The sequence below is a fragment of the Oryctolagus cuniculus genome, chromosome 19, assembly GCF_051225735.1.
Source record: "Oryctolagus cuniculus isolate XC-2025 breed Fujian yellow rabbit chromosome 19, ASM5122573v1, whole genome shotgun sequence".
NCBI lineage: Eukaryota > Metazoa > Chordata > Mammalia > Lagomorpha > Leporidae > Oryctolagus > Oryctolagus cuniculus.
Window position 1 is genome coordinate 42,356,185 of NC_142885.1, and position 26,301 is coordinate 42,382,485.

Here is a 26,301-nt window from a genome sequence, read left to right on the forward strand (position 1 = left end):
GGCTCCGGCACCCGCGCCGCCCGGCCGCTCCGGGGACGGGCCGGGGCGGGGCGCGGCGGCAGGAAGCGGGGCGGGGACTCGCGGAGGCGTTGGGGAGCGAGGGAGGGCGCGGCCAACTCCCGGAGGGGACGGCGGGCGGCGAGAGCGGCGCCCCGGCCTGGCGCCGAGCCTGAGCCCGCCGGACGGGAGGCAGCCCCGCCGCGGGCTCGGCCCCGGCCCCAGCGCCGCCAGCATGGCCGGCCGGACCGTACGGGCTGAGACCCGGAGCCGGGCCAAGGATGACATCAAGAAGGTGATGGCGACCATCGAGAAAGTCCGGCGATGGTGAGCGCTGCCCCGCGGCCGGGGCCGGGACCCTGGCGGGGACCACCGCCCCCTCGCGCGCCTCCCCTCCCCTCGCCAGCTGCGCCCCCCAGGTGTTAGGTGCGCCCCCGGCCACCAGCTGTGCGCGGGATCCCCAGGGCTCCGTCTCCCTTCCCCGGGCTACCCCCGGAGGTCTACAAAGCGTGGTCCCCAGCCGTGCCTTCGCCGGGCGGGAGCCCTCGTCCGTGCCCCGCCCCCTGAAGCTCTGACACTCCTGCAAGTATGGCCCGGGCTCCGAGCTGCGTCCCCAGGGATGGCCCCCTCCCTCCGGAGGGGTTCTGCCCTAGCCATGGCCCCGAGGCGTGCCCGGGGCGCCCCCTCCCCATCTTTGCCCTGGGCTCGCTCTCTCCAACAGTGCCTCATTCGCAAAACCGCCCCAACCCTCGTGCACCTCCCCCACCTTGCAGATGTGGTACCTGGGGCAGAGGCGGAGGCGGCGGGTCAGGCGGGTGCGCGGGGGGGGGGGGGGCGCCTCTCCCATCAGGCCTCTCTGACCCAGCACCCCACCCTCCCACAGGGAGAAGCGTTGGGTGACTGTGGGCGACACTTCCCTTCGCATCTTCAAGTGGGTGCCGGTGGTGGACCCCCAGGAGGAGGTGAGCAAGCCCACCCCCCACCCCCCAAGACCCTGCATCTGTGCAGTCTCAGCCCAGCTCCTCCCCACCCTGGCCTCCACCTCCAGTGCCTACCGCAGCCCAGATGTTCAGGATTACTCGGCTGCCCCTCCCCCTCCCCCTTTCCTGCTCCAGACCCCCCCCCCCCTTCAAGGCTAACCCAGCACGCACAGCCTCTGTCACCTCCGGCTGGGCCTTGGGTTTCTCTGTGCCTCAGTTTCCCCGTTTGTCCCCGTGGGGCTCTGCCAGGGCTGCCGGGAAACGCTGGCTCTGATCCTCATCCCTGTCACCCCCAGGAGCGGCGGCGGGCAGGTGGCGGGGCAGAGCGATCCCGTGGCCGAGAGCGGCGGGGCAGGGGTGCCAGTCCCCGAGGGGGCGGCCCGCTCATCCTGCTAGATCTCAATGGTATGTGTGGGGGCCCAGGCATTGCCGGGGGCGGGGAGGGGTGGCTGTGGGACCTGGAGGAGGGGCCTGGGGGCCTCAGGCCGACCCTCTGGGCTCTTGTTTCTGCAGATGAGAACAGCAACCAGAGCTTCCACTCGGAAGGCTCCCTGCACAAGGGTACCGAGCCCAGCCCCGGGGGCACCCCACAGCCCAGCCGCCCTGTGTCACCCGCTGGAGCCCCGGAAGGGGTCCCTGAGGAGGCTCAGCCCCCACGGCTGGGCCAAGAGAGAGGTAGGATCAGGTGCCACCCAGAGCCCCCTTCTCTGCGCCCAGCAGCTCACCCCGCTACCTGCCCCTCTCCCATGAGCCCCGTGGAAACAGCGCCCGCCCCCTGCGTCTCCTCTGGCATTTCCCTATCAATTTCAGTTGCTACTCACGTACTGTCTTCCTGCCCCGTCTCATGTCGGCTTCCTGGAGGTCGGGCCCTCGCTGATCTTGTTCACGGCATCCTCCAAGTCTAGTGGGACGCATAATAGGTGCTCAATCAATGTTTGTCGAGTGACTAAAAGACGAAGCTACTCATGGGCGCTATTGATTGAGCTCTTACTGCGTGCCAGGCGCCTTCCAAACACTCTGTTCTGTTTTATCTCATTGACTCGCCGCCTCGGAGGGGTTAGCCTGCCCTGCTTCCTGTTTGTAGCTGAGGAGGCAGATCAGCAAGGTTAAGTCGGTCGCCCGAGCTCACACAGCGTCTTGAGGTTGAGGCTCCTCAGCTCCTCTTTCTTCCAGTCCACCCCCGCCCAGCGTGGCCTCCCCAGGCCACAGCCTGGCTCCAGCCGCCCCGCAGCTGTAGCACAGCTCTGCCTGAAGCGGGGGGTCGGGCGGGGCTCATTTTCCTGCTGTGGCTCCTTCTGCCCCCTGAGCTGGACGCTGAGGGCCCCCTGTGCGCCGTGCCCTGCCCGCCACCAAAGCCACGGCTTGGGCCTGGGGGCTGAGCCTGGACACCTGTGCTAATAGAGAAGCAGTGACCGGCATTTCTGGCGCACGTGCTGGGTGCCAAACACTTTGAGCTGTACTACCTTGCCTCCTCCTCCCGAGAGTCATGCACCAACTGCGACTCCTGGCCCCATGTTATGGATGGCTAAGGAGAGGCCCCAAGAGACGGAAGGAGCCGGCCCAAGGCCAGGATCTGAAGGCGGCCGCTGAACTCCAGGACCTGTGCTCACTACCCTGCGTTCCCTCTGCCTGAAGTGTGTTTTTCTTGGTAAAGCTACACCGCTTTGCAGATCCTGCATAAGTGTTCCTGCTTCAGTCTGGGGCTGGGACTTCAGCCAGGTCCTGGGCCCCTTTCTCTCTGTCCAGCTGCCTGTGTGTGTGTGTGTATGTGTGCGCGCGCGCACATGCGTGCATTTCTCCCAGTCTGACCTCTGGGCACAGAGTGGCTGCTCAGGGAATGACTGTTCACTTGACGTTCCAGATCCCGGGGGCATAACTGCAGGCAGCACGGACGAACCCCCCATGCTGACCAAGGAGGAGCCGGTTCCAGAGCTGCTGGAGGCTGAGGTGAGAGAGGCCGCAAGGCTGCACTCCCGGGTCTCGAGGGAACGTGGCACCGGCGCGGGTGCGGTCCGGGCGGGAGGTGTGGACCCAGCACCCAGCCAGGGCCTTAGCGGCCGGGTTCTTGGGGACAGAAAAGAAAAGGGTGTTTCAGAGACAGCTTCCTGAGGGCTGGATCGGGGCCGACCTCAGACCATGAAAAGCCTGAACCAAACAAACGAACAAACCAATAAGCAAACCGCGGTGACCCCCAGGCATTAAGGACAGCAAACCCTGACCGGTCGAGTTAGCCTCACATAGTCCCCGGTTCAGTCTTGAGAGCGCAAGAGCCCGATCCTGGCGCAGTTGGTCGCTGCCCTGAGCAGACTTCTAGGTCTGGGGAGGGGCGTGGTGTGGCGTGGTGTGGCGTGGCGTGGCGAGAGGTGGTTGCAGAGACAGCCCAGGCTCAGAGGCTGGACGCCTGGGTCCGGGTGGGGCTCATGCCTGTCCACCCTTCCTCTCCAGGCCCCCGAAGCTTACCCCGTCTTTGAGCCAGTGCCACCTGTCCCTGAGGCAGCCCAGGGTGACACAGAGGACTCGGAGGGCGCCCCCCCACTCAAGCGCATCTGCCCAAATGCCCCCGACCCCTGAGAAGCCACAGCCAGCCAGCCTGCTTGTCCTGCCTGCCTGCCGCCCCAGGGGCCCCTTCGGCAAATTTTTTTTTTTTTTTTTTTTTTTTTTTTTTACAAATAAAGACCCTTTTGTAATTTTGTGTCCTGTCATTTCCCGCCAGGGCTGGGGAGGGGCTCCGCAGGCACTTTTGTCTCTCACTCCATTTCTCAGATGGGGTCATCGAGGCTCGAGGCTCCGGAGGGCCTTGCTGTAGTCACACCAGGAGCCAGGCCCCTGCCTCCGCACCACGCCCCCCATCGGCCCCATCCCCCAACTCTGACCTCCCCTCCCCTGGCCTCCCTCTCCGGGGAATCCCAGAACCTCTCTGCTTCCTGCTCAGAGCCCCAGGGCCCAGTAGTTCTCAAAGCTCTGGGCAGCGAGGCCCATTTCCCATGCAGGAACATAGAGGCCCCAACGTGGTCCAAGGACCCGGCCCATTCCTGCCCCCCACCCCGCCCCGGAAGTGGAGCGCAGCGCTCCCTGCCTTGGCGTAGCCTTTTGCCCTGGCCCACATTTCCCGCTGAGTCCTCCTGGTCCCCAGCTCAGTCACCACCTCCTCCAAGAAGCCTTCCTTGAGTCGGTCCAGTCATTCCCCCTTTTCTGAGTTTTCGCCCAGGGCTGGACTTCCTTCCCTGGGCTTCAGCACGGCTCAGGCGGTCTGGGATCCCAGGTGTGCGTGTCTGTCTGTCTATAAGCCCGTGGGCTCCTGAGGACAGAATGAGCTCCCCAGCCTTGCCTGGCACAACACTGGGAACAGAGCAGTCCCAGCACTGCTTTGTGAATGAATGAATGAGCAAATGGGCTGGGCTTATCCCAGAAGGCTTCTCTGAGGAGGTGGCATGTGAGCTGGGCTCTCAGACAGCCCCTCAATGTGGCAGATCTCCAGTGAGACCCTGGTTCAGGTCCTGGCTCTGTTCCTCATGACCTGTGTGGCTCTATACTCCTTAAGCCTCAGTTTATTCATCTGAGCAATGGGACAATAATTTGGCTCCAGCTTCTCCAGTGGTTTGTGGAAAACTTCCAGTAACATGAAGTCCCCTCACTCTGTGCCTACATTGGCCCCATTTTTTTAAAAAAATTACATTTAACAAAGGGAACAAACAAGTTGAGAGAGGACCAAAGTGGAACCTGAAGGAGCCCTTTAAGAAGGACTTGTGGCGGAGCCCAGGCTGGCCAGGGCAGGCAGGTGGGCAGTGACTTCCTGTTGGCACTGTGGCAAAGCAGCCCACATTCAGTGGCTTAAAGCCACCTGCGTGTCTCCTCCGACAGTTCTGGACGTCCGAGGTCCATGGCTGGTCTCCCTGGGCTGGGTTTGAGGTGGCAGTGGGGCGGGTGGCTGGAGGGGGGGCCCGGCTGGGGCGGCCGCCTGTATCCGTTGGCTCGCGGCACCTCCCATCTTCAAAGCTGGCAGCACAGCGCCTTCCGGTGTCTCTCTCTGCTTCCCACTCCCTCTCTGAAGGCTCTGTTGATTCAATCAGGCAAGGTTAGGCTAATCCAGGATGCTCTTCCCACCTCCAGATCCTTCCCTTAGGCACATCTGCAAAGTCCCAGTAACACCGTCCCAGCTTTGGGCGAGGAGGATGTGGGGCAGAAAAACTACTGTCTTTCTGGGCCTGTCAGCAGCCGTCTTGTTCCCCCCCAACCCCCCAACGAGCACGGTGTGGTTGCCTCGGGTGGGTGGTGCTCCTGGGTTTGCATCTCAGCGTCTGCTGGGTGACCTTGAGGAGGTGACTTCGCGTCTCTGTGCCTCGGTTTCCTCATCTGTGAACATGGAGAGGCTGTGCCGCATTGGTGGGAGTTGTATCCCGTGACCCCATTTCACAGATGAGGCTGCCGGAGTCGTGTGGCAGTGGGGCTGGGGAGGAGACCCCTGGCACTGGTGCGGTGTCCACGCCCACTTCTGTCCTCCTCCTGGCCCCGGGCCCCAGGTACCTGGCCCCATCTCTGACCTGGTTCAAAGACACGCCCCCTGACTCATACCCCGCCCACCCCGGCCTCTCTGCTCAGTGCCTCTTGCCCCTATCCAGGTCCACCTCCCCTTTCAGGGAACAGTTCCCACACTTCTGCCCGCATGTCCTGGGTCCCCTGCAGGCTCAAAGACCCCAGTGGCCGCACCATGTCTCCACCAGGGTGCCTCAGCCTAATCCACTCCTCCTCCCATTCCCCCTGCACACACAGTCCCAGGAGCCAGCGTCCACCTCCAGGAGGCCTGCACTGCTTCCCCCAGGCACCAGCAAAACTCTTCCCAGCTTCCTGCAGGTCTCCCTGCTTTCACTCGCCCCGCTTCGCCCCACGCCCCACCCGGCAGCAGGGCCCCAAGTGCACACTGCTGCCCCTGGCCACAGCTCCCCACACCTGCATGGTGCAGCCCGGTCCTGCTGCGTGCCACCCTCCCACCTGCTTCCAGGGCACCCACCCTGCCTCGGCTAGACCCCGCTGCCCCGGTAGATGCCTTGTTTCCACCCGCAGCCCTCTGGCGCCGGCCTCTGTCTGCTTGCTCCGCCCCAGTGCTTTCCCAAGCGCCTGCTGTTGCCTCGTCGTGTTGGCGTGTGTTTCCGTCTTAGCGCGGGATTCAGCTTTCCTTTACTCCTAGTGACGTGCGTTGATTGTGTGTTTACTGTTTGCTGGGGGACTGTTTGAGGACCCAGGCCTACAGCATGAACGATCTATATATAAATCCCTGCCCTTGTGTCCCCTTCAGTAAATCAGGTCACAGGTAGGAGGTTATCAATCCTTTGGACAAATGGGCTGGGTGCCGTGGTACCGCAGGTTAAACCCCTGCTCGCGATGCTGGCATCCCATACCCGAGTGCCTGGTTCGAGTCCCGGCTGCTCCGTTTCCCATCTGGCTCCCTGCAAATGCTCCTGAGGAGGCGGGAGATGACAATGGCCTCCCACCACTCATGTGGGAGACTCGGATGGAGTTCCTGGCTATGGGCTTCAGCGTGGCCCTGCCCTGGCTATTGTGGGCATTTGGGCAGTGAACCAGGGGATAGAAAATTTCTCTCTTTCTGTCCCTTTGTCTTTAAATATATCTTTTTTTTTTTTTTTTAAAGAACTACAGCTCAGTAATTGAGATGGGGAAAGAGTGGTTTGCCATTTTAACGAGGGAGACACTGGAGGAGAAGCTTGATGGAGGCAAGAGAAAGAGTTCCAGGGACATCAGAGGACCCCTGGCAGAGGGAGCAGCCAGAGGGAAGGCCCTGGGATGCAGGGAGCCCGGCAAAGGGGCCAGCCTGGCCGGGACGGTCCTGGGAGGGAGGCGGCGGCTCAGGTCAGCAGGGGCCTCCTCGGGCAGGGCAAACACGTGACCTGTCATTCAAACTGGGGGACTTTTGGGAACCAAGGAGGGGGAAGCCAGGATAACAGGTGAGAGCTGGGGACCAGAGGGCATCGTGGTCGCGCTTCGGCTTTGCCCCTGCGTTTCAGCGAGAGCTCCCGCAGGGGTCTGCGCCAAGGTGGAACGCGGTCCCACGTCACCACGTTGTCCCTCAACATCTTATTATAAACTTACAGAAACAGTGTTCAAATGACTTGAAAGAATGTAGCAGTCGAAAGCATGGTATAGCTGGGGCCTGGTGGTTGGGCAGCCTCCTGGGACACTCACGTCCCAAGTCTGAAGGCTACTTTGAGCCCCGGCTACTCAGCTCCCTGCTGATGCACCTGGGAGGCAGCAGATGAAGGCTCAAGTCCTTGGGCTCCTGCCACCCATGTGGGAGACCCGGATGGAGGCCTGGCTCCTGGCCCAGCCTCAGCTGGTGGGGGGCATTTGGGGAGTGAACAAAGGGCAGGCAGATTTGTCTCTTGCTTTGTCACTCAGCCTTTCCAGCAAACCAATCCATCCATCCTGCAACACCACGTTGTGTGGGTCACACACAGGTACCCAGTGCCTAGCTCTATACCACTTTGCTGTATTGCCTTGTCACATGTCCATGTCTACCCTATGTCCTTGGTCTCCTTCCAAACCAACTGTAGACAGTGGCGCACATCCCTCTCAACACTAAGCACGTGTGTCGTTAAGTCCCGTGCAGTTTTTGTGGGTGACGTTGTTTTCCCCACTGGATGTGAAATATCCGAGGACGAAAGGCCCCGTGCCCAGTGCCTCACTCAGTGAGTTTAACCAATGCGGACGACGGCAAAGGCGGACTTGTCAAACACACAACGTCGCAGTCGCTCCAGAAAGTTCCTGATAGCTCCTTCTCACTTCTCCAGTGGCCTGGTCTGTTCTGCTGTTTGTCAGTTTTTTTATTTGAAAGGTGGAGAGGGATCATCTGTCTGCTGTTTCACTCCCCAAATGCCTGCAGCGACTGGGGCTGAGCCAGGCCGAAGCCAGGAGCAGGAACTGAATCCTGGTCTCCCACCTGGGTTGGGGGGCCCCACGTGCTTGAGTTCCTGCTGCCTCCCCCGGAGCGCATTAGCAGGGAGCCGGAAGCGGAAGTGGACCCAGGACTCCAACCCAGGCACTGTGATTCCAGTGTGGGATACGGACATCCCTAGTGGAGTCATCGCCTCTGCAGCAAATACCTACCTGACTTTTTTTTTCCTTTTAACCACAGAGCAGGTTTAACCCGTTCTAGAAACGGAATCAGACGTACACTATGTACCCCTTTGCATTTGCTTTCTTTTACTCAGTGTAATATACATCTTTTAAGAAGATTTATTTATTTGAAAGATAGAGTCACAGAGAGGCAGCAGTAGGAGAAAGAGGGAGAGAGAAAGAGGGTCTTCCATCCTCTGGGTTCACTCCCCAGATTGCTGCAAGGACCAGAGCTGCGCTGATCTGAAGCCAGGAGCTAGGAGCTTCTTCCAGGTCTCCTGTGCGGGTGCAGGGGCCCAAGCACTTGGGCCATCTTCCATTGCTTCCCCAAGCGCATTTGCAAGGAGCTGGACCAGAAGTGGAGCAGCCGGGACTCTAATTGGTGCCCATGTGGGATGCCGGCACTGCAGGCAGCGGCTTCACCTGCCACAGCACCAGCTGCTGTGACATACATTTTTAAAGGCAGAGTGAGAGAGGGCAAGCTTCCACTTGCTGGTTCACTCCCTAAATGTCTGCAACAGCCAGGGCTGCGCCAGGCTGAAGCTAGGAGCTTGTAACTCCTTCTGGGTCTCCCCTGTGGTTGGCAGGAGCCCAAGTACTTGGGCCATTATCTGCGGATTTTGCAGGTGCAGTTAACAAGGAGCTGAATCAGAAGTGGAGCAGCTGGGACTCCAGCCGGCACTCTGATATGGAATGCTGGCATCACAAGCCGTGGCTTAACCCGCTGCATGCTGTGGAATATTCTTGAGAGTGGCCCATGTTTTTCCATGGATCAGAGGCATGGGCCTTTTTATTGCTAAGTTGTATTCCATAGACTTCATTTTGAGCAAGATCACTCTGCTAAGTGGAGAACAAAGGAAAATGGAGCAGCCAAGACCCAAACCGTCACTCCTATGGGCGGTGGCTTTTTTTTTTTTTTTTAAGATTTATTTATTTATTTGAAAGTCAGAGTTACAGAAAGGCAGACACAGAGAGAGAGAGAGAGAGAGAGAGAGAGAGAAAGAGAGAGGTCTTCCATCTACCGTTTTACTCCCCAGGTGGCCACAATGGCCGGAGCTGCATGGATCTGAAGCCAGGAGCCTCTTCCAGGTCTCCCACATGGGTATAGGGGCCCAAAGACTTGGCCATCTTCTACTGCTTTCCCAGACCACAGCAGAGAGCTGGATCGGAAGTGAAGCAGCCGGGACTCAAACCCGTGCCCCTGTGGGATGCTGGCACTGCAGGCGGCGGCTTTCCCCGCTACACCACAGCGCTGGGGGCCCCCAGGCACTCTTGAAAGCAGAAGTTCTGAGACATGGAGTTCGCTTCCCAGGGTGGTCATCACGAGGGAGGGCAGCTCCCTGGCTGCCCTGGTCACCCCATCCCTACCACTCCCTAGTGTCTTCCTCATCTCGTTAAGGCCTTGCAGAGCCTTAAGACTGAGGGCGGAGCTCCAGCAGGCCTGGCCTGTTGCTCATCTTCTTGCCTCTGCTTCCTGTTCTCATGCCTCACTTCCTGCCCGCTGGGTGTCCGCCCGCCCGCCGGTTCTTACCTGCCTTTGCCCATGAGGCCCTGCTCAGTGTGGCCCCTGGGCCCCTCCCCCATGCTCCTAATTTCTAACACACCGCAGCTGGCCAGGCTCCCTCCCCGCTCACACTTGCTGCTCCCTCTGCCTGGGGGAACTCTTCCCTTCCTCGTGGCCAAGGCCATGGCTGACTGATCTTTCAGTCTCGGGCTCATCTCACCTCCTGCAGGAAGGCTCCCTGACCTCCGAACCCGGTCAGCTCCTTGCTTAGTCTCTGGGCTTCCTCTTTATCGGATCTTCCACTTCCCCGTCTCTGGCTCTCCTTTGTCTTCCTCCGGGCAGGCAGGGAAACAGCAGGTGCTTACTACTTAGTGATCAATGGAAGAACTAAAGCAAGCCCGGCTTCCTTTCTCCTGTATAAAGTGCAATGCTCTGTTTTCCCAGCCACTGGAAAGGCGCCGGGGTTTCCGCTTGGTTCCACCTCCCGGCGGGCCCGGGGAGGCCCAAAGTCACCGGGACTCATTTGGGACAGGCGCCGCGAGCGCCTGGCAGAACCCCCAGCTGTGTGTCTGCAGGCCTGGGAAGGCGGGGATGTTTCTGGTTGGTGACGCCGGGCAGGCCGGAGGGCTGCGCACCATCACTTGCTCTCCCACTGTCACATTTGTCTGGGGCTTTTCTTGCCTGTCCTCTCCTTTGTTCCAAGTCAGGGGGCTCGTGGTGTCCCGGCGGGTTGGGACTCAGGGTAAGAATGCACCCTTCTAGGTTCAGACTGATTTGTTCTCCCCGTGACCCGGGCAAAAGCCCTTGCCCTGTCAGGACCTTGGTTGCCTCATCTGAAAAATGGAGCCAATACTCTGTTCCTCGTCTTTGTACCAGGTCCGCAACCGCATGATGTAAACCAAGGTTTGCCAGGTGAACGTTCCCCGCGTGTGCTTTGTCGCACCCCCGGGCAGTTTCGTGCACTCTAGATAATTTCAGAAATGCAGTGCCAAAGAAAAGTCATCGTAACGACCCTGCGTGAGGTCTCGATGTCTTCGGACAAGATCTTGGGAGGCAGCCAGCGAGGGGGCGGTGGCACTGAGAGAACCCAGCCACGAGCGGGGCGCCAGGTTCCGGGACAGCGCCGGTAATGCCTTCGGTCGCCATCTGTGCAACGCGAGCCTGCGGCCCTACCTCCGCCTCGGCCTTTTGTGAAGCTCGGAGGAAACAAAGGAGGGCAGCGTGCCTCGGCACGGCCGGCCCGCGGGGAGCAGGCGCGGCCCGGGGAAGGGTTAAGGCCACCGACGCGGCGCGCGCGTGCTAGAGGGGCCGACGGCGGACTTCCGGCGGGGCGGGGCGGGGCCTGTGCTCCCGCCGCCGGCGGGGGTCGGAGCGGGCGCCCTGCGCTCGGCCTGCGCCTCCTGGGCTCCCTGCCTCGAGGTCCGGTCGTGGGCAGCGTCGTAACCCCGAGTGGGCCTTGGGTTCCCCGGCCGTGCTTTAGGGCCGGGAGGACTCGCTTGCACCTCGGACCACACCGTATCCCCCTGCTGTCCAGTGGAGGAATCTGCGACTCAGGAGGAGGAATTTAAGTCCAGGGTAGCGGGGCGGCCGTGGCGGGCTTGCTGTGCAGGCTCATTCCTCTCATTTCTCACAGGGTGTTTGTGGCTTCAACCCGTTTTACAGATCAGAGAACTGAGGCTCGGGTGCAGGTCAGCGGCCCAGGGGGCTTGTGTGGCCACTCAGTCCTGCCTGGTAGCGAGTGCTTGCTGCTGACCGCTCCCCGCCGGCTCACGCACCTGGTACGGAACCGACAGCGGTCCTGGCGCAGGTGAACCGCCACCTCCTACCTCAGGGGAAGTAATCACTGAACCCCTGTGCATTTCACTGGAGACGTATGTTTAAAAACAGCAGCTTTATTGAGCTTAATCCACACACCCTCCCACTCACCGGTTTGACGTGTACAATTGAGCAATTAGCGCAGTGTTAGAACATTTTAATCAGCCCTGAAAGAAACCGCAGTGGTGAGCAGTGGTTCCCAGGCCTTCCTCCAGCGCGCTCCGTCCCCCAGACTAGCACCAGCGGGCTTCCTGTCTCTCTATTTGTTTATTTGGGCATTTAAAAAAAATACACTGATTTTAAAAAGGTTAATTTATTTGAAAGGCAGCGTTACAGAGGAGGTGGAGAGAGACAGAGCGATCTTCTATGCAGGGCTGGGCCAGGTGTTTGCTTTTCTTATTTTTTTTTTTAAGATTTATTTATTTGTAAGAGAAATTTTCCATCTGCCAGTTCACTCCCCAAATGGTGGCAATGGCCAGAAGTGGGCCGATCTGAAGCCAGGAGCTCCTTCCTGTTCTCTCATGTGAGTGCAGGGGCCCAAGCACTTGAGCCATCTTCCACTACTTTCTCAGGCCATAGCAGAGAGCTGGATTGGAAATGGAGAAGCCAGGATTTGAACTGGTGCCCATGTGGAATGTTGGCACCATAGGTGGGGGCCCTACTATACCATAGCACTGACCCCAACAGTAAATTTTTTTAAAAGATTTATTTATTTGAAAGGCAGAGTTACAGAGAGGCAGAGGCAGAGAGGCGGGGGAGAGGTCTTCCATCTGCTGGTTCATTCCCCAGATGGCTACAATGACAGGAGCTGCCCTGATCCCAAGCCAGGAGCCAGGAGCTTCGTCCAGTCTCCCACACAGATGCAGCGGCCCAAGGACTTGGGCCATCTTCCACTGCTTTCCTAGGCCATAGCAGAGAGCTGGATCGGAAGTAGAGCAGCCAGGTCTCGAACCAGGGCCCATATGGGATGCAGGTGCTTCAGGCCAGGCCTCTAACCTGCTGCACACAGTGCTGGCCCCTGAAGATCAGTTTCTACTGAATGTGTATTGTTTTCCTTCCATTGTGAAGTTGGTAAATCATGTCGAACCATTGTAAGTTGCGGGACCATTTGTAATTATAAAACTGTTTATGTACTTTAATATGTGAAGAAGCAAATTGTATGTCAAAGGAGGAGCAGGGGAAAGAGAAGGATAGAAGCAAAGGTTTTGTATATTATTGCTGTTAACATGAAGGCATCTTGGCCTCTAGGCCAACACCCACTCCTGTGTTGTTCTGAGACGTTGATTGTAATCCCCAGGAGAAACATTCATAGTTGAGAGAGAGGTGGGCAGTGGCTTACACCGCTGCTGTAATCCCAGCATCCCACACTGGAACGCCATTTTGAGTCCAGGCTGTTCTACTTCCAGTCCAGCTCCCTGCTGAGCAGCTGGAAAAGCAGTAGAAGATGGCTCAAGTATTTGCCACCTGCCACCCACAAGGGATACCCTGGCTCCTGCTTCCTATCCAGCTTCCTCGTAATGCACTTGGGAGGCAAGAGAGAATGGCCCAAGTACTTGGGTTCCTGCCACCCACAAAGGAGAGCCAGATGGAGTTCCTGACTCCCAGCTTGACCTGGCCCAACCCTAACTGTTGCAAGCATTTGAGGAGGGAATCAGTGGTTAAAAGATCCTCACTCTATCTCTGTCATACTGCCTTTCAAATAAATAAAAATAAAACAAAATAATTCAAAATAATAGACTAAAAGAAGGAAGGGGCTGGTGCTGTGGTGTAGCGGGTAAAGCTGCTGCCTGCAGCGCCAGCATTCCATATGGGCACCAGTTCGAGTCCCGGCTGCTCCACTTCTGATCCAGCTCTCTGCTATGGCCTGAGAAAGCAGTAGAAGATGGCCCAGGTCCTTGGGTCACATAGGAGACCTGGATGAAGCTCCAGGCTCCTGGCTTCAAATCAGCTCAGCTCTGGCCATGTGGTCTTTGGGGAGCGAACCAGCAGATGGAAACGTCTCTCTCTTTCTCTGCTCTGCCTCTCTGTAACATTGCCTTTCAAATAAATAAATAAATCTTTAAAAGAAAATAAAACAGAAGAAAGAGAATTAAAATGGAATACTAGGGAGCTGGCGCTGTGGTGTAGTAGGCTAAGCCTCGCCTGTGGCACCAGCATCCCATTTGGGTGCTGGTTTGTGTCCCTCGGCTCCTCTTCTGATCCAGCTCTCTGCTATGGCCTGGGAGAGCAGTAGAAGATGACCCAAGTGCATGGGCCCCTGCACCCGCGTGGGAGACCTGGAGGAAGCTCCTGGCTTCAGATCAGCCCAGCTCTGGCCATTACAGCCATTTGGGGAGTGAACCAGGGGGTAGAAGACCTTTCTCTGTCTCTCCCTCTCTATGTAAATTTACCTTTCAAATAAATAAAATCTTTTTAAAAAATAGAATACTAGAAAAATTTTTAACATGAAGGCAGCAATAGAGGAATAGAAGAACAAAAGGACATATAAATAACAAATAGCAAAATGACATGTAAATCTATTGTTAGTAATTAGATTACATGTAAATGAACTAAATATTCCAGTCAAAGGCAAAAATTGGATTGGCATAATAAATTTTTAATAATTTATTATTTTTATTTGAAAAGCAAAGAGAGACTGAGAAAGATCTTCCATCCATTGGTTCATTCCCCAAGTGCCTCTAACAGCTGAAGTCAGGAGCCCAGAACACAATTCAGGTCTCCTACATGGGTGGTAGAGACCCAAGTACTTGAGCCATCATTTGCTGCTCCCAAGGCGTGCTTTAGGAAGAAGTAGAATTGGAAGGCACTTCAATAGGCTATGCAGGCATCTCAAGTCGTGTCCTAACCACTGGGCCAAACACCTGCCCCAGAATGGATTTTTTTTCCTAATGATCTAAATATATGTTATCTTTATATTCAAATTCACAAATAAGTCTTAAGTAAAAGGATGGAACAAGATATGGCATATAAAAGTAACCATAAGAGATATGGAAAGGCAATATTAATATCAGACAATGTAAGAAAAAAATTGTCACTACAGACAAGGGAAATTTTATAATGATAAAATGATAATTATTTTACAAATTTATTTATCAGAGAGAGATCCCCCATCTTCTGGATCTGTTCCCAAATGCCCTCAATAGTCAGGGCTGACCCAAGCTGAAGGCAGGAGCCCAGAACTCAATCTGGGTCTCCCACATGGGTGGCAGCAACTCAAGTACCTGCTGCCTCCCAAGGGGCACATTAGCTGGAATCAGGAGCAGAGCTGGGATTTGATCCCAGTCAGTTGGTCATGAGATGCAGGCATCCCAAGTGAAGTTTTTTTTTTATTTATTTATTTATTTATTTATTTATTTATTTATTTTATTATTATTTTTTTTTTTTGACAGGCAGAGTGGACAGTGAGAGAGAGACAGAGAGAAAGGTCTTCCTTTGCTGTTGGTTCACCCTCCAATGGCCGCCGCGGCCGGCACACCACGCTGATCCGATGGCAGGAGCCAGGAGCCAGGTGCTTCTCCTGGTCTCCCATTGGGTGCAGGGCCCAAGCACTTGGGCCATCCTCCACTGCACTCCCTGGCCACAGCAGAGAGCTGGCCTGGAAGAGGGGCAACCGGGACAGAATCCGGCGCCCCGACCGGGACTAGAACCCGGTGTGCCGGCGCCGCTAGGCGGAGGATTAGCCTAGTGAGCTGCGGCGCCGGCCCCCAAGTGAAGTTTTAACTGCTATGCCAAGTGCCAGGCCCAGACATACTAATTAAATATACATACACACACACCTACCAACAGCATCCAAAACACATGAAGCAAAAACGGAAAGAATTGACTAGCAGAGGCTGGCGCCGCGGCTCACTAGGCTAATCCTCCGCCTTGCGGCGCCAGCACACCGGGTTCTAGTCCCGGTCGGGGCGCCAGATTCTCTCCCGGTTGCCCCTCTTCCAGGCCAGCTCTCTGCTGTGGCCAGGGAGTGCAGTGGAGGATGGCCCAAGTGCTTGGGCCCTGCACCCCATGGGAGACCAGGATAAATACCTGGCTCCTGCCTTCAGATCAATGCGGTGCGCCGGCCGCAGCGTGCCGGCCGCGGCGGCCATTGGAGGGTGAACCAACGGCAAAAGGAAGACCTTTCTCTCTGTCTCTCTCTCTCACTGTCCACTCTGCCTGTCAAAAAAAAAAATTGACTAGCAGATAGGTAATTCAGAAGTAACAGCTGGAGGCTTCATCGTTCCACTTTCAGCAGTGGACAGAACAGTTAAATCAATAAGGGCCAGCGCCGCAGGTTCTAGTCCCGGTTGGGGTGCCGGATTCTGTCCCGGTTGCTCCTCTTCCAGTCCAGCTCTCTGCTGTGGCCAGGGAGTGCAGTGGAGGATGGCCCAAGTCCTTGGGCCCTGCACCCTCATGGGAGATCAGGAGAAGCACCTGGCTCCTGGCTTCGGACTGGCACAGCACCAGCCGTTGTGGCCATTTGGGGAGTGAATCAACGGAAGGAGGACCTTTCTCTCTGTCTCTCTCACTGTCTGTAACTCTACCTATCAAATAAATAAATAAATATGTTAAAAAACAAAAACAAACAAAAAAGAACAAGTTACTTAACATTAAAAAAAAAAAGACTGACTTTGAGAGTGCATAGATGTAAATTTGTCATTTTCCCTCAGTAATCACTCAGGTGTACTGAAAAGAATCCACTCTGCACCTTAGTCTTCACTCCTTGGTCATTACTGTTCGCGCCACAGTCAAGGTTAGCATCCTCTGGGCTCCCAAAGTGTGAGCCTCATCTGGCACTGCATCACAGTTAACCACAGGTAATACCTGGATGAACTATGATGCGACTCCACATTATGGATTTCTAGCACCCCATTTCCTGTTGGCAAGGGTATCAACATTGTGCTCAAGCACAAAAGTGGGACTAATCGATCCCCAAATCCCCCCTTTGCAGGTCTAGTTCCTGGGACCCCTCTACTACTGATTATTCTACCAGTTATGGCCCAGTCAGAAAATAGGAGCCATAATGGGAACACTTTAATAAAGAATTATCAATAGAGGATTGGAATAATAGGGAACTGGTGAACGAGAGCTAAAAAAAAAAAAAACAAAAACAAAAAAAAAACATTCTGAAGAACATAGAAGTAGTCTCTGAGCTTAAGATAGAACAGCCAAGGAAGAGTTATCTCCCACCAAGGCTGAGATCCAGGCTTCATTTAAAAGGGCACAGCAGAGAAGTCACAGATGGATCCCACCAGTGGGAACTCCTAGAAATCTGTCCTCTGGGTGTCAGGGAAGCTGCTGATCCCGGAGCACTGCTGGAACCAAGGACTGTAGGAACTGGACTCTGCGGGAGTGTTTCAGATGCAGACAGCTTTGCCAGTCCTCCAGGAAATCAAACACTGCCATCCCCCCCCCGCCCCCTGCCTGGAGAATGCCCACCTATCTTTGAGTGAGATGGACCATGCATGGGAGAAAGTCACATCATTACTGGAGTCAATGCAAGAGCCCAGAGCTGGAGAAAGCTAGAGCAGTATACGAGTCAAGTGCTGTGGAAAACCATGCTTTCTATGTACTGGAGAAGGCCTGACTGCTACAGAAATCAAGTCTAAGAGCAGGCCTCCTGTGCTGGAATTCAGTGCTGGGAAAGCCACATGAATGTCAAGACCGGTGGTGGGTGTGGGAAGAGTGTCAGAAGTCCACTCATTAAAAAGGCATTATATGGTCTGGGGTTTGTGGTGTCCCCTCTGGGAGACGGGGAATGGCAAGGTTCCCAGGGACTCTTCATTCTGGACATGCATCTAGGGCACAGAATTACTGGGATGTTCCCACACACACGCCCCTGCGAAACTACTGCAACAAGAGCAAGAAAAATGAAATCTCTGGACCAGAAGAGTATCACTTTGCTCTTGCAACGGCCCACTAGCGCCCTCTACTGACAAAGCCTTATTATCATGCTCTGTGCTTGGAGAAATGGGTAAAATAGCCCAGCCCTCTGTGTCAGAGCAGGTACTGGAGGGTGAATTCGGGAGTGACAGGCAGAAACTTGACTACTGACACGGTGGCGGAATCTCCTCACAGGATCTCCACCCATAGGCTGAGGGCCAATATGATAGTGAAGGAATTTCCCCTCCCTACAAAGACGTAAATCACTAGAAATACCTCATCCCTCTGAGAAGCTCAGTGGTTAATGCTGCTATCAAAGAACTGAAAGAACCAGGGGTAGTGGCACCTATCACACACCCATTTAACCCATCAGTCTAGCCTGTGCTGAGTCAGTTGGACTTTAGAGAATGACTGTGAACTCTCAGGTGGCGCCTCCAATTGCAGCTGTTGTCCCAGATACAGTATCTTTCTTGCAGCAGATCAATGTGGTCCTGGTATGTGGTATGCAGCTACCAAGATGGCTTTTCCTCCAGACCAAATGCAACGTCCAAAAGCAGTTGTTTGCTTTTAGCTGGGAAAGGCATCCTACTCATACACTGTATCTGCAGGTTGCCTGAAGGCCATGTCAGTTCTGCTCCGTCATAACGTGGTTCACAAAGATCTTGAGCATCTTGACATTCCTCAAAACGCCACACTGCTCTGCTGTAATGACAGTACTGGATCTGGTGAGCAGGAAGTAATAAGTACTTCAGTTTCCTGGTAAGACAGATGCAGACCAGAAAAAATTGGTAGATAAACCCCACAAAAGAGAACCGGGCCCATCATCAGTGTGATCCCCGAGGACTCAGTGACTCCTGGGGTATGTGAAGCTTTCTCTTCCAAGGTGAAAGACAAGCTGAACCTTACATAACCTACTTTCTCTGAGGGAGGCATAATGCCTGCTGGCTGATTTGGATTTAGAGTCACCTGTAGGCTGCCAGTTTTGAGTAAGGACCAGAACATGAGATGGCTCTGTAGCAAGCTCAGGCTGCAGTCCATGCTGCTCTTCCCATTGGCACTTAGGACGTGGCAATCCAGCGATACCCAAAGTGTCCATGGCAAACAGGATGCTATCTGGAGCCTTTGGTAAGCACCAACAGGACAAAGTACAGAGTCACAGAGTTTTGTTTTTAAAAAAATCCTAGGCCCTTGTTTCAGTGATTCTGTTTTTGGGAGAACAGCTGTGGTTTGCTATAGGACCTTGCTAGGGACTGAACACCTAACCAGAAGACATCAAGGAAACCATGCAACCTGAGCTTCTCCTTATGAATGAAGTATTGTCTGACTAACCCAACCATGCGGTTGAATGTGCACAGCAGCAGTCTATTATCAAATGGAAATAGTATACAGAGCAGGAGCCCAGGCTTGGAAATGTCGAGAAGGTATGACCCATTCACAGAGCGGGTGGCTCCGTCTCCTGTGACATCACTCCTATTGCACTCTCTCTCTGGCTCATTAGTGCCTGTGACCTCCTGGGGTGTCATTTTTGTCTAGCTGATTGTGGTAGAAAGCACTCAAGCCTGCTTGCAGATGAGCCTTTGTGATCGGCTGCTATGCCCCGACAGTGGACGGCTGCAGCACCACAACCCACTTGGGTGAACCGGAAGGACAGTGGGAGAAAAAATCCTCACAGTAGACAATTTTGGGCAGTACATTTGGTTATTCACTGTATACCGTATTTGGCCTGAGATATGGCCAGAGGTACAGATCTACACTAATTCACTGGCAGTTGCTAATGGTTCAGCTAGCTTGTTAGGGAACTGGAAAGAAAAGGATTGGAAGATTGATGACAAGAAGTTTGAGCTCTTAGACCTTAGTAAAAACAGCCCTCCTCAATGGCTTCAGTTGCAGCCATGTCATGCAGAAACCATCTTGGTCGTCTTTTTTTCTTTTCACATAATGGCAATTTATTAACAGAAAACATAATCCGAGGAGTCCCGTTCACAGGCAGCGACCACGGTGAGCCCCCTTCCTGCGGGTGCTCTCAGAGGGGATGGGGTGACATCCTCAATTTGCCTGATTTTCATACCCAAGCGAACAAGGTCTCTGAGAGCTGACTTGGGCCCCAGGCCTAGGGGTCCTGGTCCGATTTCCTCCTGTGGCCCAGAGTTGGACATGTAGGGCAGTGACGCCCAGCTCCTTGCACCTCTGGGCCACATCCTGGGCGGCCAACATGGCAGCATCTGAGAGGATTTCTCTCAGTCAGCCTTCACTTCGTCCCACCAGTCACTCAGCAGATGGTTTCCTCGCCAGAAGGATCAGCGACGTGGACAAAGGTGTCACTGAAGGGTGCAAAGATGTGGCAGTCACCAAAGACATTCTCACCTTCAGCCACCCGAGGTCCAACGCTGATGACCTGTTCTTTCTTTTCCTTCCCCTTGCGAGGTGCCATTTCTGCACATCTTGGTTCGACTTCACCACTGGAAAGACAGGAAGAGGGCGGGGCCTGTCTTGAGTCTTCTCTGATTTCTGAGTTTCTCACATGGGCGTTGACTTCTTTAACTGTTCATGACTTTATTTACCCTTAGCAGTCAGAACGGGATATTAGGTTTTCTCAGAGGCAAGAGGTAAAACAACTTCCTCTTGGGTGGGCTGGCATATTGGTTTTCTGGGAGATGCTACAATGAAGTACTACAGTGTGGGTGGCTTGGACAGAAATTTATTTTGTCACAGTTCTAGAGGCCAGCAGTTCCAGATCTAAGGATGGCAGGGTTGCTTTCTTCTGTGGCCTCGCTCCATGTCTTTCCTTGTGTCTTGACAGGGTCTTCCACTTAGCTGTGTCCAAATTTCTTCTTCTTATAAGGACATCCATCAAATTGGACTAGGGCCCACCCTGGTGACCTCATTTAATTCTCTCTTGAAAGACCTATATCCAAATAAAGGCACATCCTGAGGTGCTGGGAGTTAGGACCTCAACACTGAATCTGAAGGTGGAGGTGTACAGTTCAGTCCACACCACCCAATACTGAGCAGATTTGAAGAACATCATCCTTCTCCTAGGGCACCTTAGATGAAGCCTTACCTACAGGACTTTTCAAATGTAAGCAGCAGTCTCAAGTCGGTTGCCTCTGCAGCTCCCTTTCAGGTCCTCAAAGATGAGCGGATGAGGGAGACCTCTCTAGGGCTGCGTGTGAGACAGGATTTTTAGGAGGGCAGGTGGGGAAGCCATCAATTACATCCCTCTTCTCCCTGAGTTCTGGACCATGTTACTGAATCCAGAAACTCCTTGGGCCCCTGCACCTGCATGGGAGACTTGGAAGAAGCTCCTGGCTCCTGGCTCCTGGCTTTGGATGAGCGCGGCTCTGGCTGTTGTGGCCATTTGGAGAGTGAATCAGTGGAATGGAAGACCTCTCTCTCTCTCTCTCTCTCTCTCTCTCTCTGGTTCTACCTTTCTCTGTAACTCTTTCATAAAAAATAATTGTTTTTTAAAAAAAGACTTGGAACTGGAAGGAGTAAAGCAGAATCTAAGTTTTTAGTCAACGTATGGGAGTTGCAGAATGGAGTTACTTAGGAAAGAGAAAAAGTGGATGTGCCTTCCTCTATTTTTCCCTTTGAGAGCTGTTGACCAAGAACTTAGATTCTGCTTTACTCCTTCCAGTTCCATGTGCTGCTTTCTTGCTGGCCGCTCCCTGCAGGCCACCCACATTCCTCGTCACATGGCTCAGTCCACCTTCACACTGTAAAGGCTTGAAGGCGCCTGCTTTGATTTCCTGACTTCCTTCTTCTGCTACCAGCTGAGAAAGCTCTGCTTTTAAATGGCTATTTGGTGATAAGCTCTGTATTTTCATACCAACTGACTTGGAACTTTAATTCCATCTGCAATATCCGTTCACAGCAGTTCCTACGTTACTGTTTGATTGAATGACCAGGACTCTTCGGGGAATCAGAATTGTCCACCACACCAAAGAATCCGTATCTTTGCTCCAGATCTCAAGAGAAGGCAGTCCCTGTGCACCACAGGTTTCTTAGATCCTAGCTTAGCACACACAGAATAAAGTATGGGGGCTGGTGCTGTGGCGCAGCGGGTTGGGGCCTGGCCCATGGTGTTGGCATCCCATGTGGGCATCGGTTTGGGTCCAGGCTGCTCCGCTTCCAATCCAGTTCTCTGTATGGCCTGGGAGGGTGGTGGAGGATGGCCCAGGTCCTTGGGTCCCTGCACTCATGTGGGGGCCCAGAAGAGGCTCTTGGCTCCTGGCTTTGGATCGGCTCAGCTCTTGCCATTGTGGTTGTCTGGGGGTGAACTAGCAGATGGAGGACCTCTCTCTCTCTCTCTCTCTCTTTGAAATAAATAAAATAAATCTTAAAAAAAATAAAGTATGGCGCCAATCTTGTAGTGTACCAGGTTAAGCAGCCATATGGGCACCGATTCAAGTCCTGGCTGCTCCATTTCCAATCTAGTATCCTGCTAATGCATCTGGGAAAGCAGCAGAGATGGGCCTTGGGCCCCTGCACCCTCTTGGGAGACTTGAATGAAGCTTCTGGCTCCTGGTTTCAGCCTGGTCTAGTCCTGGCCATTGTAACCATTTGGAGAGTGAACCAGCAGTTGGAAGATCTCTGTCTCTATCTCTTCTCTCCCTCTTTAACTGCCTTTCAAATATATAAAATAAATATTAAAAAAAATAAGTATGGCACACACACTCTCCTCTGTAGAAAGCAGTTAGTTCTTCTGGTTCAAAAATTTTTGGCAATTTTGTGTAAATTGTACAAAAGGTGCTCTTTCCCTGCATTTACTGTTATCTTTTGGGAATGTGCTGGAATAACTATGCGAATGCATGTTTACTCAGAAGCTAACAGCACCTTTAGCTGTCCAGTGCACAATTTGCCCAACTCTGACCAGTGGCCCTGACCCCAGCGGACCCTGGGCTCTCAGATATACCCTCTGCATTCCAGCCACTTGACCATGCTGGCTATTGTCTATGGAGACATTTTTTCCCAAGAAATCTTTCCTTCTGACTTCTTCGCTGATTTATTTTTATCTGTTGATATTTGGGGGAAATGTGTACTGAAATGGCCAATTGGCCTGAATAAAATGATAAATTTATACCCAGAAAAAAACCATCCCCCCCCCCCACTGGTTGGACCCACTCTATGTGGGTGTGTGTGTGTGTGTGCACGTGTGTATACACACACAAATACCCAAGACCCTCCAAGGATCAAACCATGAGTAGCAGCAATATTAAGGTAATAACAGTAGCTACTAATGTTACTCATTGCCTCAATCTATGTACATGTATAGATATAAATCAGATATATCTATATCTGTATCCTATATACACACTCTCATATACACATAATCTCAACTTAATCTTCACTGGAACTCTTTTTGGGTAGGGATTCTCTCTCCTCTATGATAAGAAAACCGAGATCCAGGCTATATTACTTGCCTAAGCCCATGGATAGGTAATAAGCTGAGTTAGAATTCGAACTTCTGCCACCTAACCCAGAAGCCACACACCTAATCCCTTTTTGGAAATTCATTGAGTGCCTGTGCCCTGAATGGGGGAGACCTTTGCTCTATGCCTCTCAAGTAGAAACCAGGACTGTTTTTGGTGGAGCCAGTGGCTCAACCTGGTACAGGAAAGGGGCAAGCCTAGAACGTCCCAGTTCTAGTCATGGGCATGGCTTGAAGGGAAGTGTGGTAGGGAGCTGTCTGTGGCTAAAACTAGACAGCCAGTGGGACAGCAGGGGAAAAAAAATGGAAGGAAGAAAAATGTAGAGCCCTGTCTTGTCCACCATTCTGTCTCTAAAGACTGGCACCTTTTTGGTGTTCAGTTGTGTGCTGAAGGGCTGGGTGCTACCTGGTCAGCCAGGCAGACAACAAGCCCGTGAGTGCTCTTCTCTCCCCTCTGCCTCTCTGATATCCTGCTAACCAAGCCCTGCTCTACTAAATGAACTCTAGTAAACTGGATATGTTGCTGGCCCTGTGCCAAATGCTTTATTCCCTTCTTCTTCTTCTTCTTTTTAAGATCTTTATTTATTTGACAGAGAGAGTTACAGAGAGAGGCAGAGATAGAAAAAGGTCTTCCTTCCTCTGGTTCACTCCCCAAATAGCCACAACAGCTGGAGTTGTGCCAATCCCAAGCCAGAACCAGGAGCTTCTTCCAGGTCTCCCATGTGGGTGCAGGGGCCCAAGGACTTGGGCCATCTTCTACTGCTTTCCCAGGCCATAGCAGAGAGCTGGATCAGAAGAGTAGCAGCTGGGACTTGAACCGGCACCCATATGGGATGCCAGCGCTGCAGGTGGAGGCTTAACACACTATGCCACAGCACTGGCCCCATCCATCTTCTTACTTAAAGTATTAATAAGGGGAGGGTGTTTGGCACAGCAGTTAAGTTACTGCTTGAGGTACCTGCACCTGCACCCCATATTGTAGTGCCTGGTTTGAGTCCTGGTTCTGCTTCCTATCCAGCTTCCTACTAATATGCACCTGGGAGGCAGCAGACAGGCTAAGCACTTAGGCCCCCGCCACCCACATGGGAGATCCAGATCATGTTCCATCCTACTCGCTTCACCCTAGCCCAGCCCTGGTTGTTGCAGCACCCGGGGAATGATCTGGCAGATGGAAGATCTCTCTCTGCCTCTCACATAAAATGAAAACACATTTAAAAATTTATAAAGTCTGTACAAGAACCCACATATAGATTATTTCATAAATAAGAGGCTCCTGGACTGGAAATTAATATCCACTGTCATATGTACTGTTTAATTGCTCAATTTGTTAAACTATTTTAGAAATAAAAAGTTAAAAGTGATTTTTATTAGAGGAATTAAGCTTTAATTAAAATTGGACCAATTAAAGTATATTAAATAATTTAAACTGCAAATACAAATCCCTTATGGTTGTTTTTTAACTACTTCATTTGTTTTAAACACACAAAGATTTAGAATTTATTAAAACTTTGCCATCCAAACTGGCTATGAAAGTTCTAAAAACTATGAATTTTAATTTTTTATTACTCTTTTACCAACACCTTCTTGCAGCTGCAATTTTTCACCTTTCTAGGGTTTCAGTAACTCCAATGACTGTTTTTATATCTTCCTAGAGTTTCTGTAATTAAAAAAAATTATTTGAAAGGCAAAGTTGGGGGGGGGGGACAGACAGATCTTCCATCTGCTGGTTCACACCCCAAAGGGCCAAAGGCTTCTTCTGGGTCTCCCGTATAGGTGGTAGAAGCCCAAGCACTTGGGCCATCTTTTACTGCTTCCCAGGTGCATTAGCAGGGAGCTGGATCAGAAGTGGAGCAGCTGGGACATGAACCCGTGGCTTTACTCATTACACAACACCAGCCCTGAGTTTCTGTAATCTTACTAGACCCAAAAGAAAAAAGAATCATCTCAGAAATAGCTGAGGTTGAGGGTTCTAGGCAGAGAATTGGCATCACGGAGTGCAGTTCTAAGGATTCCAACCTGAGCACCAATCAGTAACACTAGCACTTTTTTTTTTTTAAGATTTATTTATTTATTTGAAAGTCAGAGTTATATATAGAGAGAAGGAGAGGCGGGGGTGGGGGTGGGTCTTCCATCTGCTGGTTCACTCCCCAGATGGCCACAACGGCTGGAGCTGGGCTAATCTGAAGCCAGGATCCAGGAGCTTCTTCCAGGGCTCCCACTACGGTGCAGGGGCCCAAGGACTAGGGCCATCTTCCACTGCTTTCCCAGGCCATAGCAGGGAGCTAGATTGGAAGTGGAGCACCCAGAACTCGAACTGGTGCCCATATGGGATGCCAGTGGCAGCTTTACCCACTATGCCTCAGCACCAGCCCCCCTAGCATCTCTTTGTGATAAAGTTTATCTTGTTACCATGTGGTGCTTTTTTTTTTTTTTTTTTTTTGACAGGCAGAGTGGACAGTGAGAGAGAGAGACAGAGAGAGAAAGGTCTTCCTTTGCCGTTGGTTCACCCTCCAATGGCTGCCGCTGCAGCCGGCGCACCGCGCTGATCCGATGGCAGGAGCCAGGAGCCAGGTGCTGTTCCTGGTCTCCCATGGGGTGCAGGGCCCAAGCACCTGGGCCATCCTCCACTGCACTCCCTGGCCATAGCAGAGAGCTGGCCTGGAAGAGGGGCAACCGGGACAGAATCCGGCGCCCCGACCGGGACTAGAACCCGGTGTGCCGGCGCCGCAAGGTGGAGGATTAGCCTATTGAGCCACGGCGCCGGCCTTTTTTTTTTTTTTTTTTTTTTTAAGATTTATTTATTTACTTGAAAGGCAGAGTTACAGAGAGGTAGAGGCAGAGATAGAGATAGAGAAAGGTCTTCCATCCACTGGTTCACTCCCCAAATGTTGCCAAATGGTTGCAATGGCTGGAGTTGAGTGGATCTGAAGCCAGGAGTCAGGAGCTTCTTTCAGGTCGCCCACATGGGCGCAGGGCCCACAGATCTGGCCCATCTTCCGCCGCTTTCCCAGGCACATTAGCAGGGTGCTGGATCAGAAGTAGAGCAGCCGGGACTCAAACTGGCACCCATATGGGATGCAGGCAGTGCCACAGCACTGGCCAAGGTGCTTTTAACTTTGTTTTTCTCTGTATGCTTAAAAAAAAAAAAAACTCACCTTTTTATTATGAAGAATTCTAGACACATACATAAGTAAAATCATGGTATCTGGAATTCTCATTAACCTATCATTCAGCTTCCTCAATGATCAACTCATGGCCTCTGATTCTCCACGTATTATTTTTAAAGCAAATCCCAGACACCACAGATGAAATGTTATGACTCCACAAAAGACAAAGACTTTTGGGCAGGCCCTTGGCCTAATGGTTCAGCTGCTGGTTAGCATGCCCATGTCCCACATCAGAGCATCTGGCTCAGGCTCTGGATTCCAGTTTCCTGCTAATGCTGGAGGCAGCAGTTGTAAGTTAATAATGGAACAGCTTTTATTCATGCCAACAAACCAAGTCAGTCTAACATATATGAATGGACAATGGCTCAGGTATTGACAGAACTTGAAGGTATTATCTCTGGGAAAGGTACCAGGGCT

The 26,301-nt window shown here is 53.2% G+C and overlaps 1 protein-coding gene, 1 long non-coding RNA gene and 1 pseudogene across 4 annotated transcripts in view; 1 reads left to right on the forward strand and 2 right to left on the reverse strand.

Annotated features, from left to right (window-relative positions):
* The window catches only part of BCL7C (BAF chromatin remodeling complex subunit BCL7C), a 32,818-nt gene continuing 6,517 nt past the window's right edge, over positions 1–26,301 (forward strand). The window contains exons 1-6 of one of the 3 annotated variants that reach the window (XM_051835010.3): positions 98–324; positions 881–959; positions 1,274–1,382; positions 1,491–1,652; positions 2,839–2,924; positions 9,143–10,526. In XM_051835010.3, the coding sequence (XP_051690970.1) occupies positions 233–324; positions 881–959; positions 1,274–1,382; positions 1,491–1,652; positions 2,839–2,924; positions 9,143–9,175 (561 nt within the window). In that variant the 5' untranslated portion in view covers positions 98–232 and the 3' untranslated portion in view covers positions 9,176–10,526. Of the gene's footprint in view, positions 325–880; positions 960–1,273; positions 1,383–1,490; positions 1,653–2,838; positions 2,925–3,422; positions 3,665–9,142; positions 10,527–26,301 lie in introns of those variants that run through there. The other 2 variants (XM_051835009.3, XM_051835008.3) reach the window with 2 other exon arrangements.
* LOC149120503 (uncharacterized) lies at positions 4,508–9,969 on the reverse strand. Its single transcript, XR_016225859.1, has 2 exons — positions 9,830–9,969; positions 4,508–5,031 (listed from the first exon to the last, which is right to left on the reverse strand). It is a non-coding gene; the product is annotated as an uncharacterized LOC149120503 (long non-coding RNA).
* On the reverse strand, positions 19,151–19,856 carry LOC138847117 (small ribosomal subunit protein uS11 pseudogene; annotated as a pseudogene).